This window comes from Convolutriloba macropyga, chromosome 4 (genome assembly GCF_964194025.1).
Source record: "Convolutriloba macropyga chromosome 4, txConMacr16.3, whole genome shotgun sequence".
Classification (NCBI taxonomy): Eukaryota; Metazoa; Xenacoelomorpha; order Acoela; family Convolutidae; genus Convolutriloba; species Convolutriloba macropyga.
In genome coordinates this window covers 21721370-21740780 of record NC_134471.1, presented here as the reverse complement: position 1 = coordinate 21740780, position 19411 = coordinate 21721370, and the positions used below count along the sequence as shown (strand labels likewise).

The 19411-nt window shown below is 35.4% G+C and overlaps 1 protein-coding gene across 1 annotated transcript in view; it reads right to left on the bottom strand.

The window, feature by feature from the left end:
- Positions 1-422: 422 nt before the first annotated feature.
- The window catches only part of LOC142338020 (uncharacterized), a 98489-nt gene continuing 79500 nt past the window's right edge, over positions 423-19411 (bottom strand). The window contains exons 8-10 of the mRNA XM_075387654.1: positions 6521-6748; positions 3124-3227; positions 423-603 (exon numbers count right to left, since the gene is read on the bottom strand). Of these exons, the coding sequence (XP_075243769.1) occupies positions 423-603; positions 3124-3227; positions 6521-6748 (513 nt within the window). The remainder of the gene's footprint in view (positions 604-3123; positions 3228-6520; positions 6749-19411) is intronic.

The window sequence follows — 19411 nt, the reverse complement described above, 5'->3', positions numbered from 1 at the left end:
CTTTTGCGTCTGGAGTGTTGACAACACTCCAGACACAAAAGAATGCAAAACCGGCCACCTTCAACGAGAAGGCGTCTTTCAGTGTATGTAGCGAGCTCCAATTTTGATGCGCAATCTTTTGGTCTGTTACTGACGTACCAGCTACTTTTATAAGTTCTTGCTCTGGCTCTATTTGATACAATACGCGCGGCCATATATTGTGAGAACATTTACCGTTAATTTTATGCTGACTTATCTTGCCCTAAATGCCAGTGTGAAAATTGTTATGATCATTCCTGTTCATTTCTTTTGTGGTCGCAAACATGCGACCACAATTTCTCGCCGTACACTCTACTATCTGTGCTCTTTCGCCTACAGATTTTATGGTGGTATCAACCTCGTCAGAATACTTCGTCGACTTTGGTTTGGTGATGCACTCTTATTTATTCTCGACTTTTAGCCTCTTCAAGTCGTTTTTGAGAGTTGTTGGCTTTTAGCTTATTGAGGCTCACCCAGAGATTAGCTCCTGGGTTTGCAAACTCGCTCTCTATGTCGTTTAGAGGGACAGCTTCGCTCAATTCCTTTATAGGTATCAATCGTTTGTCATTCAGTTTCATGATCATTCTACGTGCTTTAAAAAGAACAGCACTCAATTTCTCTATATCAGTTTTTCACGTGATGCTAGTTTCAAGGCCATACAACAGGATTGGCTTTATGAAGATTTCAATTAGTCGACACTTTGTTTTCAGTCGAAGTGTACAACTGACTAATGCTGCCCTGAGGTTTACAATTGCCAATCTATCCTTTTGCAGTTACTTGCTACTGATTTACCTATATCAGAGGCAGTGGTAATGATCATAATGAAGCAGCAATTGGATCAGAATTAGATCCAAAAATGGTCGTAATCTCAACAACAACACCGCTTTCCTCTCCCTTGAATGGCGGCAATGTCATATAAGACAGTAGGCTGGTGGAAAGCTCACATGAAAAAAGCTCACCCACAATGCGTGGTAGTGGAAAATCTGCAAAGATCGCATGATATGGAAGTTGCAAGTACTGTAAGATCAGAAGCATAAACAAGCTCAGATATAACTGAGGACAATGCCCGAAATGTGCTTGACAATACAATGTCAAGAAGAGCCTATTATATCATCGCTACGAGAAACATGACTGGTCCTAAATTTAAGGCAGTGAAGTCGAAAGGAAAGAGACTAGAGGCTCCCAACCAGCAGACTCTACTCTACCTAGAGATCCGGAAAACCCGTCAAAGGATCCGATCAGATCAATCTCCTGTTACGAACCCTCAATGCTCTGATGACTATATAACGGCGGTTGGGTAGCTTTTCATTACCTACCAATGGGACGGGCCACCACCATGATCATTACTAATGGGGAATTGGAGTTTCTGGCCCGTATTGCATGCAATGTTATGGAGGAAATTTGTACAGGGAAGATACAGGGTGTTTTAAAACAAAAATGACACTTCAGCTTTCTTTTTTTGTTTTGTTTTTTTTTCTCGCTGGTGAGTTTCAGAACCTGCTGTTAATGTATAATTACGAGCCTTTAACGGTGCCAAATTTTTCGAGTAAATTTAGTCACTTCTGTAACCACTTTGATTTTTCTTATCTTAATACATTTTATTTGTGAAGCGTACTTACAAACTTCGAGGATGAAAAAGCGGTGCCCTAAATGGAATTTTCAGTCATTGTTTTTTACTTTTAAACTCAAAGTTGAAAAATGGATTATCTGCTTTCCGATGCAAAATACTTCTAGCGGAAGTGTATTGTGTTTCAGATTAATTTCATTATAATCTCTAAATTTAGCACCCTTAAAAGATTAAATCTTTAAAGGATTAAATTTCTGTAAAAAGCCCGCTTTCTAATTTTCGTTGGGAAACCACTTATCATTTTTAGCGAATGTTTTGGTAACGTTAGACACTAGTTATGACAATATAGAGGAGCAGACTAGCTCCTAAAATTTGCATAGCAACTTTGAATTAAGCTGAATATTACATTATATTGAGATCAAGAGTACCTCCATGTTCAAATTCATTTATAGAAATTACCATTTTCGGTTGTATTGTGGTAATTTTTTTGATAAATTTATTTTGCCTCGATGAGAGGGGCAACGAGAAAGACAACGAATACCACGCTATTGTCGTTTAAAATTACAAAAATTTCCCTGAATCTGTTTCTTTTCATTTTCGACTGCGATTCAAGGTAGGAAACCATAACTTTATCCACCTTTCCCATAGTTTCTTCCAGATATTCACTTTTTTGGGCTATATTATTGTAGCTAAAACTGGTGCTTGACAAGCCAAGTGCAACTTTTGTTATGTTTTTTTCTCGTATTCATCATTTGCTTTTGAATACTGAATTTCTATTTTTTGTCCCTTTTAATCAGTATAGAAATATATACGATGGTTGCAAAAAAATTTTTCTCCTAGGATCTACATAGAAACATTTAAAAGGTCCCATGGAAGTAGAGTGCATTCTTAGCGCCGAATATATCGGAGTATTCGTTATTATAACAAGACTTAGATTTGTCTTAAAATTACGATTGTTAAATATGTCTATCCTATGAATAATATGTCATCGTTTACGAAAAATTGAATTTTTCACAATGAAAGAATTTCTTTTCAATTGGAATTCCTCAGCAAACTATAATAGGAGTTGATCAAAAACCTCGAATCAAACGTTTGAAAAAACAAAGGACATTTGAAGGCATTGTTTAAAGTGACTTTTGACAATTTCAACAAACATTTAGATAACTATCTCTCCGAATGTCTCCGGATGGCGTCAGAACTTGACTTTTGCATAATAAGCCGACAGACTAAAAACCAGGTCTGAAACAAAATTTAGATAAACAGCGAAAATTAGATCAAAAAACGTATTGGAAATTCTTCGTAGTTCTTGTATCAACCAATCAGTCACGCAAAAAAATCGTGGTCAAGACTGAAAATTTCTGTTTCTATTTTTTTGCGGTAGCACTCTATTGCTCTGTCTGTTTTTTCTTATGTTTGTTTTTAAAATTTCTTTAATTTTGGAAGCAATATTTTAAAACCGCAAATTAGTAAACTGCAACTTCTAAAGTAGCCAATTAGTTAACTAAAAGAACAACCGCAGTCAGAGATAAATAACTTACTTGTAAGGATAGTCCTGAGAGCCAGTATGTCCAGTATATATGCCAATGTATTCTAAAGTTATTCCAGAACCAGCCTCTGACTCAAGTTGTATTTCCACAGTTATCTGAACAATAATGAGGTTTTTCTCCAATGGCGTTTCCGCATTCAATTGAGCATATGAGTTTGAAATATTTCAAGTTTATAATACATATATCTTCGGATCTTTCCCTTTTGCAACCCCCTCCCCACCACAGCAGTGGGTGCATATTATTCGCACCCCCAGACGCACTTGTCAAATATTTCTCCAATGAATTATTATGCAATGACACCTGCGCTCTCAAACGAGGGGGGGGGGGGGGGGGGGGTGCATAACGTATTCGGTGATTCGGTGTGCGGAACAAACAGGAATGATCCATTACTTTTTCTAAAAAAAATCCGACAGCGGGAGCAATGCAACAAGTTTTTTGCAGGAAGAATATTCAGGGTTACCACTTATAACGTTGATTGGGGCCTCTTGAATCACTGCTCAAATAGATATGCTCATATTAATAATCACGAAAGTTTTTGCAAAAAAACTTTTTGAGGTAAGAATTTTGTTTTAATGATCTGAGCTTTTCTTTTCCATGTAAATTTGAACGCACCTCGGAACTGATCGATTGTTGATGCTATTGAGAAGTCATCAGATGACTCCGAGGCAACAGTAGCGATGAAAGAGTGACGGAAAAAGATAGACTAATCCAAAAACAACGTATTGCCACTGTTTCAGAGTTTCATAGTATTCATCGGGAGGTAACACCTTTTTTCACTCCTTTTAATTTCGCGAATTATGCAGTCGCTTTTACCGCAGAGAGAGTTGATTTTGATTTAAAAAATCTTTTCACGGTCGTAGTAGTACTTGCCGCTGAGCTATCTGTGATCAATGTTTAAATGCATCCGCTTTTTCGTGAAATATTTTTAATTTGTGTGTGTATATAGTACAGTTTGAACTATTTGAAGACTTTGCGAATTATAGATAGTTAAGGCTATATTTCAAATTCATTTTTTTTAAAAAAATTCTCGGTTTAGCTTGAAAAGTTCTTCAACTAGTAGCAAAAATTTTTGTTCAGTTGTTTGTACTTTGTACTCTGTATAAAAGAAAGGAAAGTATGAACGGACATGCAAACTTTTACGCTTTTTTAAAATCAATCATTTATTTACAATTTTAACTTAATACTTTAGGGTCCCTTGACAGTTCTATATGCTTTATTGCGAATTCAGTGAGTTATCAAGTTTGAGCGGTATGTAATTTCCAATTCATCCTTTTTGTCAGATCTCTTTAGAGCAAAGAGAATTGTGTCGTTGACCTTTCTTTTATTTACAATCCTCTATTCGATTTCCTATTTCGGAGCATTTTGATTTTGTTATCAATTTTTCGTAGCAACTTTTAAAGGGGATTATCAATGTCTTTACTTCTTTCTTCCAATCAACAAAAACTAATCTGGAGCGGAAGATTTTCATAAGGCGAGTTTGACTGTTTTTCTACTGCGCAAAAATGTCGTCCCATCCGCCACTGTTAGTCATATAATGGAAAGCCTTATGTTTATCAAAACAAAAACAATTTAATTTTTCCAAATTTTTCGTCTGCAGTCAATTTTTCTCGCCATCCCTGTTTGTATCTTTTGAGGTCAGTCTCGTAGGACAGTAACTATGACTTTTCTGAGGGTAGATCGCTGCTAAATAGGGTATCTTTTATAACTCGCCCGGGCCCGGGTGTCAAAGCCTTTCAGTACTGATTCATTACAATCCAATGGTAAAACGTTAAATCAGTCCTGAATCAGAGTGACCTAAGGGTAAATTTACCTCGCATCATGTTCAGACAAAACCCAGAAACATTTTTTCTATGAATAGTCACTGGACAGTCTTAGGCTGTCGTTTTTTCTGATCAGAGTAAAATCATAGTTAAAATGAAATTTTCGACAATCGGAAATTTTGGTAAACGTGTCGCACGATCACGTATCTTCTGCATCACGATCATCACGATCCACTGCGTCACGATCAACGCATTTCTGCACCAACACAACCCCCCCCCCCCAGTTCTGTAGTTCTAAAACTAAAGAACTGGGGGGGGGGGGTTGCAGAAGAGAACAGTCGGGTAGAACTACAGAACTGGGGGGGGGGGGGGGGGGGGTGCAGAAGAGAACAGTGGGGTGGAACTACAGAACTGGGGGAGGGGGGTGCAGAAGAGAACAGTGGGGTAGAACTGCAGAACTAAAACCCTAAAAACGTTTCGGGTTCAGTTTGCAGCTTCAAATCTGTTAAAAACAGGCAAAATCTCAACTTTTTATTGACATTTTATCAAAAACTGCAATTTTGAGTGAATATTTCAGCTAATGTGCTATATTAAATTGAACCTTTTTTTAGTTCAGGCAACGTTTTTCTCTTAACAAGAAATAGGCTGAACGTCTTAATGCGCAGAAAAAAATCAGTCTGAATTTTAGGCTGTCCAGAAAAAATTCAGTGCATGACTCATCAAAATTTCATTCTGAGCAGACCAAACCCAGTCAATTTTTCAGTCTGAGAAGAAAAAAATCAGAACGAGTTTCTGAAAATTAAAATTATCAGGCTATAAAATGCCCTGTCAAGAATTCTTGAAATAGAAAAAAAACAGAATGGAATTTTTATGATTCAGTACTGAATTATTATGACACTCAGATCCGGGGATCCCCACTTTCATTCTGTAGATCAGTGGAATCGGCTAGTCTGTAGAGAGTGTTCGTCATTTTGCTGAACTTGTAGAAATATTCGTATTATTTAGATTTTATTTCAAAAATATACTATTAATTTTACAGAGAACTGGCGCGACAAAAGCATGAAACAATGCAATTATTTAGTTTGGATGCACACAATTTTGATGCGTCGAAATATCTTTTTGTTCTGAAGATAACTGTTAAACTGAAAAGTGGACCATGATACTAAATGCGTCTCCAAAGTTTCAAAAAAAGTTTTTAGTCATAGGAGGTAAAAGGTGGCAGCTGTTTGTTTAATTTTTCCAATCAAATGTCGTTTTCTATTAGTTAAGATTCATCGCAAAGCGTTTCTTATATTCGAGATAAGATACACATTTAATTAGCAAAGAGAAAAAGAGAAAGAGATAAAATTTTAAAAAGAAAGACAAGAATTTGCGCCATTATCTTTTATAAACCGCAAAAGTGAAATTCGAATGCTAAGAACTATCAACGTGACAAAAACCAAATTATAGCTAACAGGGTTAATTTTCCGATTTTTGGAAATGATTAAGAAATTTTTCTCTACGAATCACAAACCTCAGTTTATAGAAGTACAAATTTTGAAAACTGTATCAGAAATTCTTAAATTTAAAATAAATATTCTTCTCGCTATAATATCGAACTCGAACAAGTTGAAAGCAAGCAATTTAACCTTATTTGTGGAAACAACCAGCAGAAAGTGTGTTATCTGTCCAGGTTCCAGTTGTTCCTGGATTATCAGGGGTTCACTTTTCTTCCCATAGCTCTCAGTTGAAAGAGATATGTTATATCCTCTACCGGGTGTGAGACCATTGACTTGAACCGAAGAGGTCGAGGGGGCATCGAATATGCACCCAGACCCACAGTTGCCTTCTGGAGGCACCAATGTCACTATGAGGTACTGAAAAGAGACACTGATCGGTTAAAAGCTAAAAGTAGTCTTCCCTTCTCAAAAAGGGGAGAAACAAAGATACCAACCCGGGTCGAGGTTTGGCGGTGATTTTTCGTAAGAAATGCGGCAAAATGCTGTAAAAAATTATGTTCACAGTGTATTTCCTATATATTTTGTGGTTAATGCTGTGGATTGAGGTGAATTATTTAATTTCACCGCAATCTGAGTATTCTTACAAAGCAGAGGCTTCCTTAGAAGGGTTCGAACCTCGGCACCCCCGCTTTCCTTGCAACATCTTATTCCACTTCGCCAACTGCCACTTACTGCTTTTGATATTTCTTGTGAATTTAAATCAGATTGATTAAAAGTTGGAAAGCAAAAACGGTGAATTTCTGTAAGAAATGCGACGAATTTCGCACTGCATTTTTGTAAGAAATGCGATGAGTTTCGCGGTGAATTTTTGGGAGAAATGCGGTGAATTTTTTCGGTGAATTTTTTGCAGGAAATGCGTGAAATGTGGTGAACAGTTGTTTTTCACCGCATTCACCGCAATGACCGCTCTCCTTTCAAAAGTTTACTGCATTCATCGCATTTCTTACAAAAATTCACCCAAAAACACCGACCCCGGACGTTTTCATGTTTATTGCTCTCAAAATTTTTCCCCACCCCTTACATAGGATCTTTTCTGCCCCCCCCCACGTCCAGTTGCACCCCCACTTCCTACACATGTGAAAGCATATCGTTTGCATTGCAGTACATTACAATTATATACAAACGGCATTTGCAATTTAATGATGCAGCGAACTTTTGAATTAAACACATTACACTTACAGTAATTAAATTTTGCTTATATTGCTTATATACTGTAGTATAGCTAATTGGATAATTGCCGCCGCAATTATCGATACTACAGAGAGTATAATTATTTAACCGTCGACTTTGTGAACACTTTAGACTTAGTCTAAACTGACGGAATATTAAGAGAGAGCTATACTGCATAAATTGCGTTGAGTGAATGAATACATTATTCATAGCCAAAAACTGCTGTGTATTAATTAATACACTATGGAGCAGGCCATACCGGCTGATTCACTGCCGCTATTAATAGGCGTACTAAGTGAAGGATACTGAAGCTATCCAGGCTGCTCTTCAGCAGCAAGCCTGAAACGAAATATATGAGTAAAGACGAGTAATAGTCGGCTCCACGAATGACCTAGGAATTGATTCGGAGCTAGTCATAGGTCTTGTGATTTTTTATACGTGTTGACTCAGTTATAAAAACGAACGAGCTTAGAGCTTGCTGCTGAAGGAAATCAGACCAAACTCAACCAGCGCGAACATAAGACGCTTGATTTTCAACCAAAAAATTTCTCTCTCTCTCTCTCTCTTCCTCTCACTGCTCTTAGAGCAAAATATCTACTCCTCAGCAAAGAGGGAAATATCAGCAGCGATTGTAAGTCTGCCAATTTTATAGCAAAGTAGAGTTAGAATAATGTTCACATCCAGCAGTAAGAGGAATTCAATTTATTGATTAAGATTAGATATCCCACCATATTTTCAAGTAAGATTTACCCCCTAATTGTTCTCTATCCTTTCTATCTATTTTCTAATTAATCTTTACATCTTATCAATTTTATTTTCTAGCAAACAACACATAGATTTGGAAATTAGCAAGAAACATTGTGAGCATATAGTGAGACTTATTCTAGCACGTAATTAAGGTTGCTACAATAATATAGGTTTAGCTCTAGTGTGGTAATTAAGATCAAGCGAATAAAATACCTGCCGCATAAGAGTTAAAAACTGGTGCGACGAGGAATAAAGAACTTCGGTTGCTCACACATTTAGGGACCTCTTGGACTTTTTGTGGCTAGTTTTCCAAACCAAAAACCCAGAGGTCACACAAGTTCTATGGTAGGGCCACAGACCGCGCTATCCCAGTACCTGTGTGAGATGTTCTAAGATTCTGAACGTCTCAATTACGACCTACTAAAAGAAACGGGTTCTCCCCGCAAAAGAACAGTCCACTGATTTAGTAACTTTGAGCCCCGGTTCTTTGCTTCTCAGACCAAAATTTTGACACTGTAGGTTGGTTTTTTAAGCGCACACGTGAGTACATAATTGTGTGTTATAAAAAGACGTCTTTGTATCGCCCCGAACAAAATTAAACAAGACCGGTCACATTATTGTTACTTTTAGACTGAATAATTGTTTTCAATTTAACCATATCTTTAATACTGTTAGCATAACGAACTGTACTATCCCCCCTAGTCCTAAATACGAAATCATACACCCATATTCATTAATCTAGCTCTCATTTATTGTCCGTAACTTAACCTTAGCGTGTCTTATACATCTTAACCTTTGATTTATCATATAAATTGTCGAACTTATCATCCTCCAAACCCATAGTATTGCAAAAACAAATTGGCCCACATGCAAGAAAGCCTAGTTTAACGTTGTTTTGCTTCATTATACATGCATAGTGTACATTTTATTGTATCTAAAAGTTAATAAATCACTCTGATAGCTACAAATAACGTTGTATTGTTAACCAAACACCCCAGCAATCACTATAACGGCTCGATTTAGCCCCTCAATTTCTAAAATTTTGTAGTTTTGAGTTAAACAAAGTTGGTTTTAGGAAATTTTATGCCCGTTTTTTCTATTTTTTGCCTAAATTAACAGGAATTAGTGAGAATTCATCCACAAATCAGCCAACTATGCACAACTTTTCACTAGAATTGTCCAGAATAGAGTGAAAACTTTCAAATTTTATCAGATTTTTGAAGAATTTAGTCCCGTTTGGTGTAAAAATTCTGTGTTTTTTGCCTAAATTCACCCCATTTTTGAGAGAATAATTGAATTTTAGTGCCAAATTTAACTAAAATTCATCAAAATAAGCACAAATTATTCTCCAAAGTTGTCAAGTTAAGCTCATTTAGTCCTAAAATTCACTTATTTAGACCAAATTTTTTCACTTTTTACCTAAAAATTGCCCGATACTAGACCCTTTGTTCCTAAATTTGCCCAATTTTGACCAAAATATTTGAATTTTTATCAAAAATTTATGCAAATTCGTCGATTTTGATCCGAAAAATGCCTACAATTAACCAGTAATTGGCTATATTTAGTGAATTGTAACCATAATTTTTGCTTTTAAACACAAAATCGAAATAATTTCAACCCAAAATTGTTAGATTTGACCCAAATTATTGACATATCAGCCAAAAATTGTCAAACAATTGTCAAATTTAGTCAAAATTTTCCCGATTTTGCCCTGTTTTATTAAGAAAACACCCGCTTTTGGTAACAAATTGTCAAAATTTGCAAAAATTTTTCAAAAATTCGCCTATATTGATCTGGTAATTCATCAAAATTGACCCAAATTTGTCACTTTTTGCCCAAAATTGACACAAAATTCACCCAGATAATCCAAAAATTGCCTGGAACTTGTGAAAAATTACCCAAATTGAACCACAAAAAGTGAAAAAGATCTCATTTTGGATACAAATTAGCGGTACAAATCTCAAAATTGGTCTCAAAATTCTAAATAATTTCCTGAAATTTGCCGATAATCCTGAAATATGAGTAAATATTCGAACACAGAGACAAGAAAATAGCTATTAAAAACTATTAACGTCTGTTTCAAGTTAATATACTAATAGAAATATAGCGTTTTGTCCAAAATTAACCACCAAAACGGCAAACTTAAAGGAAATAACACGATCTTTTCGTGCAACTTTTTTGAGTAAACGTTCCCTTTACTGGTATTTTGTGACATTTAAATTTCTCCTTCGTTTTTCTGAGCCATACATTCGATTGTACTTGTTGGGTTACGTATAATTTTGCATACAAATTCACTTCAACAAATTTAAATTTCGAGTTTTTGCAAAAAGTTTATGGAATACCTAATAGGAGACAAACAAATAAGAATTAAGGATAACTCAGCAGACTGTCGAGTGCTCAAATACGTCACCGACGTTGAACAATCATACGTGACAATAGGGTACCGTATCGAAAGAACAAAAACTGTCGGACAAGTAACCATATTTAAAACTGAAAATACCTCCTTAGATCATTTGTTCAATAAACTTAATAAACGTGGCTCAATCATCGATTTACAATGTATGTACGCTCAACCAAAAGCTTCCAATAAATGAGTGAAAGCAGCCAAAATCTGAAACTAGTACCCTTGCCAGATAATAAGCTCTATAAATTTGAAAAAAAATTTGCATGTTTTCACCCACATTACCCAACATAACCCAAGAAATAATCCAAAAAGAAAGAGTTTATTGTGTTCTAATGAGAAAACCTGATAGCGATAATCAAATCATTTCCTATCGAGTCAGAGTATTTAGACCAATACTAACAACGGCCTTCTCTGAAAGCAATCACAAACCAAAATTTTGTTACGCAGGAAAATTTTTCTGGATAGAATATCGGCTAACAGAAGATAATTGCTATCAACGAATGAACAAATGCCTATAATTATTTAATATCAAATTTTTCTGTATAAAACAAAGTAAAAAACAAAACAAAAACTCTGTTTTTCTTTTTATTGTCTTATAACCTAGCTTATGGATATTAGTACAAAGCACCTAAATTTAACCATTTTGTACGACGATAAAGTTGCAAAAGTTAAAAAGTACACATTAAATAACGATAAACAATCTCTGATCATTTATTACAAGTTTGTTATCGATCCGCGCCTACACTGTTTTATAACATATGCAAATTCTAATCCTAATTTTTACAAAACTTCGAAAACTTTGCACACGCCCAATAGTTATTTTGAACTCTAGTTCACTAAAACTTTACCTAATTTTGCAAATGATACTGTCTAAAATTACACGTTTTTTAGAGCAAAAGTTGAATTCAATGAATATTGACGCTAACTTCTTGAATATTATGATCAAACTTGGTCATAATACAGGCAAAGTTACTAGTCATAAATTAGATAAGAAAAAGCAATTAATGTACATTTTCATTAATTTTGATAACATTCCAGGACTAGCTTGTTACATAACACATGCGGAAAACAACCCAAAGTTTAACCAGATTTTAGACGCACTTCGTACCCCAAATAGTGTTTTTGAGATAGGACCATTTGTTTAAGTAAATTGTCTGAAAATTTTCTATATTCTATAAAAAATTGTTTGACCTTTTCATAGCAACAAATTCTTTTGATTAGACTTTTATATTGTTTTTTTTCGTTTATAGTATCTTTTTCATATAAAAACTTAGTAATAATTCAACAAAAACCCTAAAACAAAAATGGCTAACATCGCCGCATACCCAGACATTTCTCTTGAAAAATTTACAGGCTTAGACCCAAGTGAGGACGTAGCAGATTTTCTAAGTCTAATAGAGAGAAAAATAGAGTTTTCGTTAGGACTTAGACCAGGACCAGGAGATGCACAAAATGCATATGACGCACGTAGGAAAGCATTATTTGGCTCAGTCTTGAGAGGACCAGCAGCCCAATGGTTCAATTCTTTGCCCGCAGCGGACCCAAGGGATGATGTTAGGACTGGTTTCTTAGATAGGTTCACAGACGAGAAAGACAAGTATAGAAAACGAATTGAGGTAGAAAACATTCGTAGACAGCCAGATGAATTGATAAAAAGTTTTGTAAACAGACTAACAAAAGCAGTGGAAAAAGGATGGCCACACCCATTCACAGACGCTCAAAGGCAAACTAAGTGTATAGAATTTTTTGTAAGAGGACTAACACCTCCTGCACTTAAACAAAAAGCGCATCAATATCTGATAAAAACACCTCGCGCAACATGGGAACAACTTAAAAGTCATGTGAGCACTAAAGACTTAAGTTTTGCAGTAAGTAGTGATTTCACAGGCACAGCATCTAGCAGCATAGACAACAAAATGGAGATAGATGGTATGAAAGACCAGCTTCAGGAATTAGCAAGTTTAATGAAAAACAACAGAATTAGCGCAGCATACAACCCAAACGAACCTAGAAATAAACAAAATCACACACGATTTTGTAAATTTTGCAGAAAGTCAGGTCACACAATAGCATATTGATATGCAAACAGAGACTTTAAAGAACAAAACAGACAGCAACCACAGCAAAGAGATAAGTTCAGAGATAACTATCAAAGCTATAAAGGACGTCGTCCAAGAGAAGATAGTTATGATAGAAATCAGAACAGATACAGACAAGACACTAGACCACGTAACAGTTACTACAACCAAGACAACCGCAGACAATACTCTCCTCATCCTAGATCTGAGAACAATAACTTCAGAAATCGCTCACAAAGCTTTGAGAATCGAGATCGACGCTATAATAGCAGATCCAACGATCGTAGACCCCAGGACTATAGGAACTATTCCAGGGAACGACAATGTGATCGAAACGATTCCCGAACAAGGTATCGTGAGTCAAGCAGTCCACGACAGGATTAAAGAAGAATTAACAGTTCTAATCAGATTTCTAGAGATAACAGTAGGGACCGTAACTCAAACAGAGTTCAATTCAGAGAAAATAAAGTTAAAGGATTCTTTGTGGACAATCAACAAGATGAAATTAATTTAAACTAGACGAGTCTCCGTACAAAAATAAAAAGACAAACATTTTTGTTAACTTGTACATTCACGCCGTCGGAGACAGTAATAAACATAACGGTTTCGAATCGCAGTTTCTAGTTGACACAGGAGCAACGTGTTCCCTAATAAACTTCGATTTTTTACAAGAACTAAAGTCACTGATTGATGTTAAATTAATTGAGTCAAAACAGAAAACAATTGCAGTCAACGGTGAACGGTTAAAATTGTTAGGCTACATTCATGTCCCCATCTCATTTGACATTGAAGGCAAATATTACACAGATCTCAAAACATGGGTTTCAGAGAAAAACGATTGCGAATTAAACATCCTAGGAATGGACTTTTTGAATTTTGCAACAAAATCAATTGAGTTCACAACTCCAAAAATGAACTTAAAAATTTATCCAAACGTCTCAATCACGCTCTAAAAATATCAAACAAAAAGTTATCCTATTGTAAGTAAATTCAAAAAAGTTGTACTTAACAGACCTTTCGAACTAGCACCGAAATCTAGCAGAGTACTAACAATTACACCATCAAACCAATTTTTCAAACAAGGAACATCATTAATAATTGACAATCGACTCCAGAACAAAGGTATCTACACATACAACGTCTATTGTGTAAGAAAAGAAAAAGAGTTGCCAATAATGCTTAATAACCCTGGTGATCGTAAAGTAACAATAGATAAAGTTTCAATAGGATACACTTTGGAAGAAATTTGTCAAAAAACACAAAAGTACACACTGATTGATAACGTCGCGTTCTTGGATGTCTTAACAGAAACTGAAATAGATTTCAATCACATCATTCATGTGACTGAAAAAGTTGAAAACCCAATTCAGACTTTAGAAAATCCGAAATTAGACAAAACAGATATTAGACAAAAGTTAAAAAAAGCTCCGAAAAAGGTTCAAGAAAAAGAATTTGCAGACCACCATGAGTTAGAAACAGATTTTAGTCAAGATCTAAAAGACTTAAAACCAAAAGCAACAATAGAAAGTGAAATTCGACCACAACAAATACCACCAGAAAAACTGGAAATGTTTAGTAAATCAGACCGTGATTTTCTCAAAAAACTTGACTTCAGTCAATCTGACATCAATGATGCACAATTACTAGATCTCATGAAACTTCTTGTCAGAAACAAGGACGTCTACTCTCAGCACAAGTATGACGTTGGCAAAATAAAGCAAAAATTTCAAGTAAAACTTCCACCAAACTCAACCTTGACTAAGCAAAGACCATCACGAGTGCCATTGCACCATCAGGAAAAACTTGAAATTTTGCTAGATCAGCTTTGTAAAGCAGGAATAATCCGAGAAATGGGAGACGACACCGAAATGGGATCGTCATTTATTAACCTGGTTATCATCATTCCAAAGGGAAACATAGTGAAACTAGTAATAGACGCTAGATATCTAAATTCAATAACAGACCTAAGTAAGTATTCATGGCCTCTAGAGCCAATAGGTTCTTTATTGACTAGACTAAACGGAAACTACTTCACTACAAGTGATTTATGTTCTGCATATAATCAAGTCCCTCTAACGGAGGAAACACAACAATTGACGAGTTTCGTAATAGGTTCAAAACAATACACGTTTCAACGTGGTTTTTACGGACTTTGCGGACTACCAAACTTTTTCAGTAGGATAATGTTAATCCACTTTGCACTTTTAATAAAATCTAGACAAGGCGTAACTTATATTGATGACACAATCATGCAAGCTCAGACAGTTGAAGAGATGTACTCAATAATAAAAAAAGTACCACCTCTTGCTACGCAAAGCAGAACTGAAAACTCAGCCTGAGAAAACGAAATTCTTTTTGCGCAAACTACAATTCATAGGACATGTAGTAGGAAAAGACGGAATTCAACCAGTAAAAAAAGGTTGAAGATCTGAAAGCCTTAAAGACACCTGAGAATAAGCGAGATGTGATGCGAGTCCTAGGTTGTTGAGGATTTTACAGCATGTACATAAAAAATCTGCATGTAGACAGTAAGCCATTTTACGATCTCATAAAAACAGAAACCACATTTCAATGGACAGATGAACACGAAAAGTTGTTCAGAGAAATTAAGGATCGTATAAGTGAAGATACAGTCTTAGCAATTCCTGACACCAGATACCCCTTCCATGTTCATGTAGATGCATCATCAATTGGTGTTGGTTCAATTTTAGTCCAAGAATTTTCTACCGGAAAACGGATAGTTTCGTTTAATTCTCGAGTTTACACAAAAGATGAACAAAAAATGAGTCCAACAACCAGAGAACTTTGTGGTTTAATTTCTGTTCTACAAACATATGAGCATTACATAATAGGTTCCCCACATCCAGTGTATCTCTACACAGACCACAAGCCCCCATTGTATCTTTGGGGACGTAGAGGAAAATTATCTCATCGATTTTGCCGCTGTCAACTTGTCATTTCACAATTCAAAAACTTGAAAATAATCTGGACAGAAGGCAAAAACCTAGCCTTTCCAGACATTCTTAGTAGAAACGTCTCGTTAAAAGACTTAGACAAGTATCAACTAAAGCACAAAAAAATCCCGAAAGACATTAAATTCTATGACCACATCGTCATTAAGAAGTGTTAATATTACTTCGTGTTGCATGACAATGAAAAAGGACAGAAAAACGATTGCTACCCCATTCTAAAACAACCTTTTAAAGGTGTTCAAATATTGAATTTTGAAAATGAACAATTTTTTCAGACAAACTATAAACCCAGTGATCGAATTTGTTCAACTTCGGACATATCAGAATCCTTCTTGAAAGGATATGCAATAAATCACTATCGTGAAAAATTCCCACTAAAAGAGCCAATCTTAAGCGAACAAGACGACAGTGAAAACTACTACTCTGATTTGTCTTTAGAATTTGATGAATGTTAGGAAAAGAAAAGAAGCAATTTGAAAAAATTTCTACAACAGAAGACGACCCTTTTCTAAATTCTGTTGAATTGTCAGATTTAGAAAGAGATGACAAGAGTCTTGAGCAAGAGATTGAAGCAAGCAAAGCAAACTTTGATAGAATAGCAAGTGTTCGACTAGCAAAACCAATTTGTGAAAATAACGAAATTTCAGATGGAAAAGAACTCATTGAGAAATTATCTAGTTTTGCTAAAGATATTGACTTGAACATAACAGCAATAAGCCAGGAACAATTCAAAGACCCAGTTATTAAGACTGTAAGACAACTTTTTGAATCAGGAAACAAAGATGAGAAAAATGTAAAATTTCGACAATCAAAAGCCATGAAAACGTACTTGAATAATTGAAATCTTTGCCTAATTGGAAACATTTTATGTATTAAACAACCAAATGAAGATCCAAACATTCAAAACATCAAAATATGCGCACCATTATCCCTTTTTTAAAAATTTTTTGAATTAGCTCACCAAGATTCGCTTTCTGGACACTCTGTAAAAGATAAAACATTGTCAAGCATAAAACGCTTTTCCTATTGGCCAGGTTTATATAAATGGGTTTCTCAGTAAAAACATAAAGACTTAAACGACGCACCACTTGAAAAATGGACAGAAACTGTACCTTTCTCCTTCCACACGGTACATATAGATCACAAGGTCCAATAAATCCACCATCGAACGGAAATAAACATTGCTTAGTACTAATTGATTCCTTTTCTCGTTAGATCCAAGTTTACCCAGTTTCATCAACATCAGCAAGTGAAACAATATCAGCACCTGAGAAATTTTTTCTTACTTTTGGTATACCACAAAAACTTGTGTATGATAAAGGATCAGCCTTATGAACGAGGAGTTCACAAGTTGAACTCATGAACTTGGAATTACCCATGCTCCTAGAACAGCATACTCTCCCTGGACCAACGGAAAAGTTGAGATCCAAAACAAACATCTGGGCACACATTTTCGAATGTTTTTTGAACAAGCTAATCGTAATTGGAGTGACTTAGCACCAAAATTCGCGTTTGCTCATAACACAACAGCAAACACTAGTACAGGATTAACACCATACGAAATCGTTTTTGGCCGAAAGCCCCAAATTCCCCTTTTTCTGAAATTAGGATTATTAAGGTCTTCCGATTAAACTTGTAATTCAGAATTTTGCAAAGATTTACCACTCCACAAGCATTCAGAACAAAGTAGCAACAACGATCAGATAGATAAACTACTAAAACCAAAACTAAGTAGTTCATTGCTTGCTCGTGAAAATCAACTCAAACAAATTTACAAAAGTGCATACAACAGAAGCCTTGAAGTTAACTCCAAAGCACATCAAAACAGAAACAAACATAAATTAGGTAAGCCTTTAGACGTAGGACAACTAGTGTTAATGGAAAATCATTCATTCGAGGACGGAAAATCCAAAGCTTACATGAACTAAGATCAGAACCGTTTGAAGTAACAAAAAATTGACAAATGTAAATTACGAAATAGAACTTCTTTCAAACAAAACTTTAAAAAAGTTGCTCATAGAAACCATCTAATTGAGTACTTCCCAATCGAAAACGCAATTTCAGAATTAGTTGTTGACTATGGTTTAAGGAATGAAAACTTCCAACCGTTCTACGAAAATTTAATGAGTAAACAAGTTGAAAAACTTAATAAGCCAGTGGATAAATTTTCCTTTCAACAACCCTTCACTGAAACTGAATCTTTCCCCGTAGACAATTTTTCAAGTAATACGGTTAACACACAAAATGAAAATAATCATGAAAAAACACTTGAAGATAACAATACCACAATAACAAAACCTGACTCAGGATTTCAAGAAGGTTTTTCAACTACGTTTGTAGATAACACACAAACACCTGATAACCGTAGTCGTAGTAGAACTAGAAGTTCTACTCCATATCCCGAAACACGTATTCTTTTTGCAGATCCACCTGACATTAGAGTCAGCCCTGTTAGGACCCAAACCCGTGTACAATCACCCGGAGCAAACCCAACTCAATCGGATGATCAACGTTCATCTCGAAACGATCGTCGAATTTCGGGACGATTGAAAAAAAAAATACTACTCGCTACCTAGCGGGATTTACTTAAATCTTACCTTATATCTTTACTTTAAAGATTCAAATCATCGGAAAATTAACTTCCGAGACCTTTTCTCTTACTTCTTCCAGACTTACTCTTAGCTTTCTGACACTAAAAAAACCAAAAAACTCAGTCAATCACTAATAAAATAAAGTTATTATGAAAAACAATAACTTCCTTTATAAATATTTAACTGTTTTGTTTGTCTTTACTGTTGTATCTTTTTGTAGACCCTCAGTTAGAAATGAGTTGGATGAAATCTCCCCTACGTTAAAAGTTGTTAATTATGACTGTTCAAAAATGAAAGAAAGCAAAATGTATGCTTTAAATCAAGTAGCTCAATGCAACATTAAACCGGAAAATATTAAAGTTGCACCTGCAAGAGTGACACTGTATCAAAGATCATACAGAACAAAAGTAGAGGCAGTGATGTGTCGAGTAAAATCGCAAGCTTTAAGATGGCACTGTGGACTTTTATCGCACTCTTCTTTAGCATATGACCAATTTTCTCTTACAACTGACGTCATAGTAACGCCAGAAGAATGCAGACGTGCAAACAAAACAGGAAAAATTGCAATCACAGAGTACGATAGAACTTATAAGTCAGACATTTCAAATGATGTTTTAAAACACCAATACACACACGGTGGTCTGAATGAGGACAACCACTTAGAAGATAACACAGATTGCTCTGCGTCAGGAGAAGTAAAACTTTATTCCTTTGAAAGACAAATGCAAAGAGTTGAACTTGAAGTTGATCAGGAAACAAAATCAGTTTTTACCCCATTAGGATTAAAACTTCCATGCAAACTCAAGGAAGGAGGTTGTGAAACAACATCACTAGACCCCTTCGCTTACTCATGGGATGTGCCAGAAAATTGCATTGTTACAAAACTTTTCACTCAAGTCGCAAAAATGATAAAGTTCACAAACGAACCAGATCCACCACAATACTACATCATAAGTACGCACGACATGCAAAATGATGTTTATCTATTGCAAAACAACATGAAAATAGACCACACGCGAGACATAAATCTGAGGATAAATAATGAAAGAACTTATAAT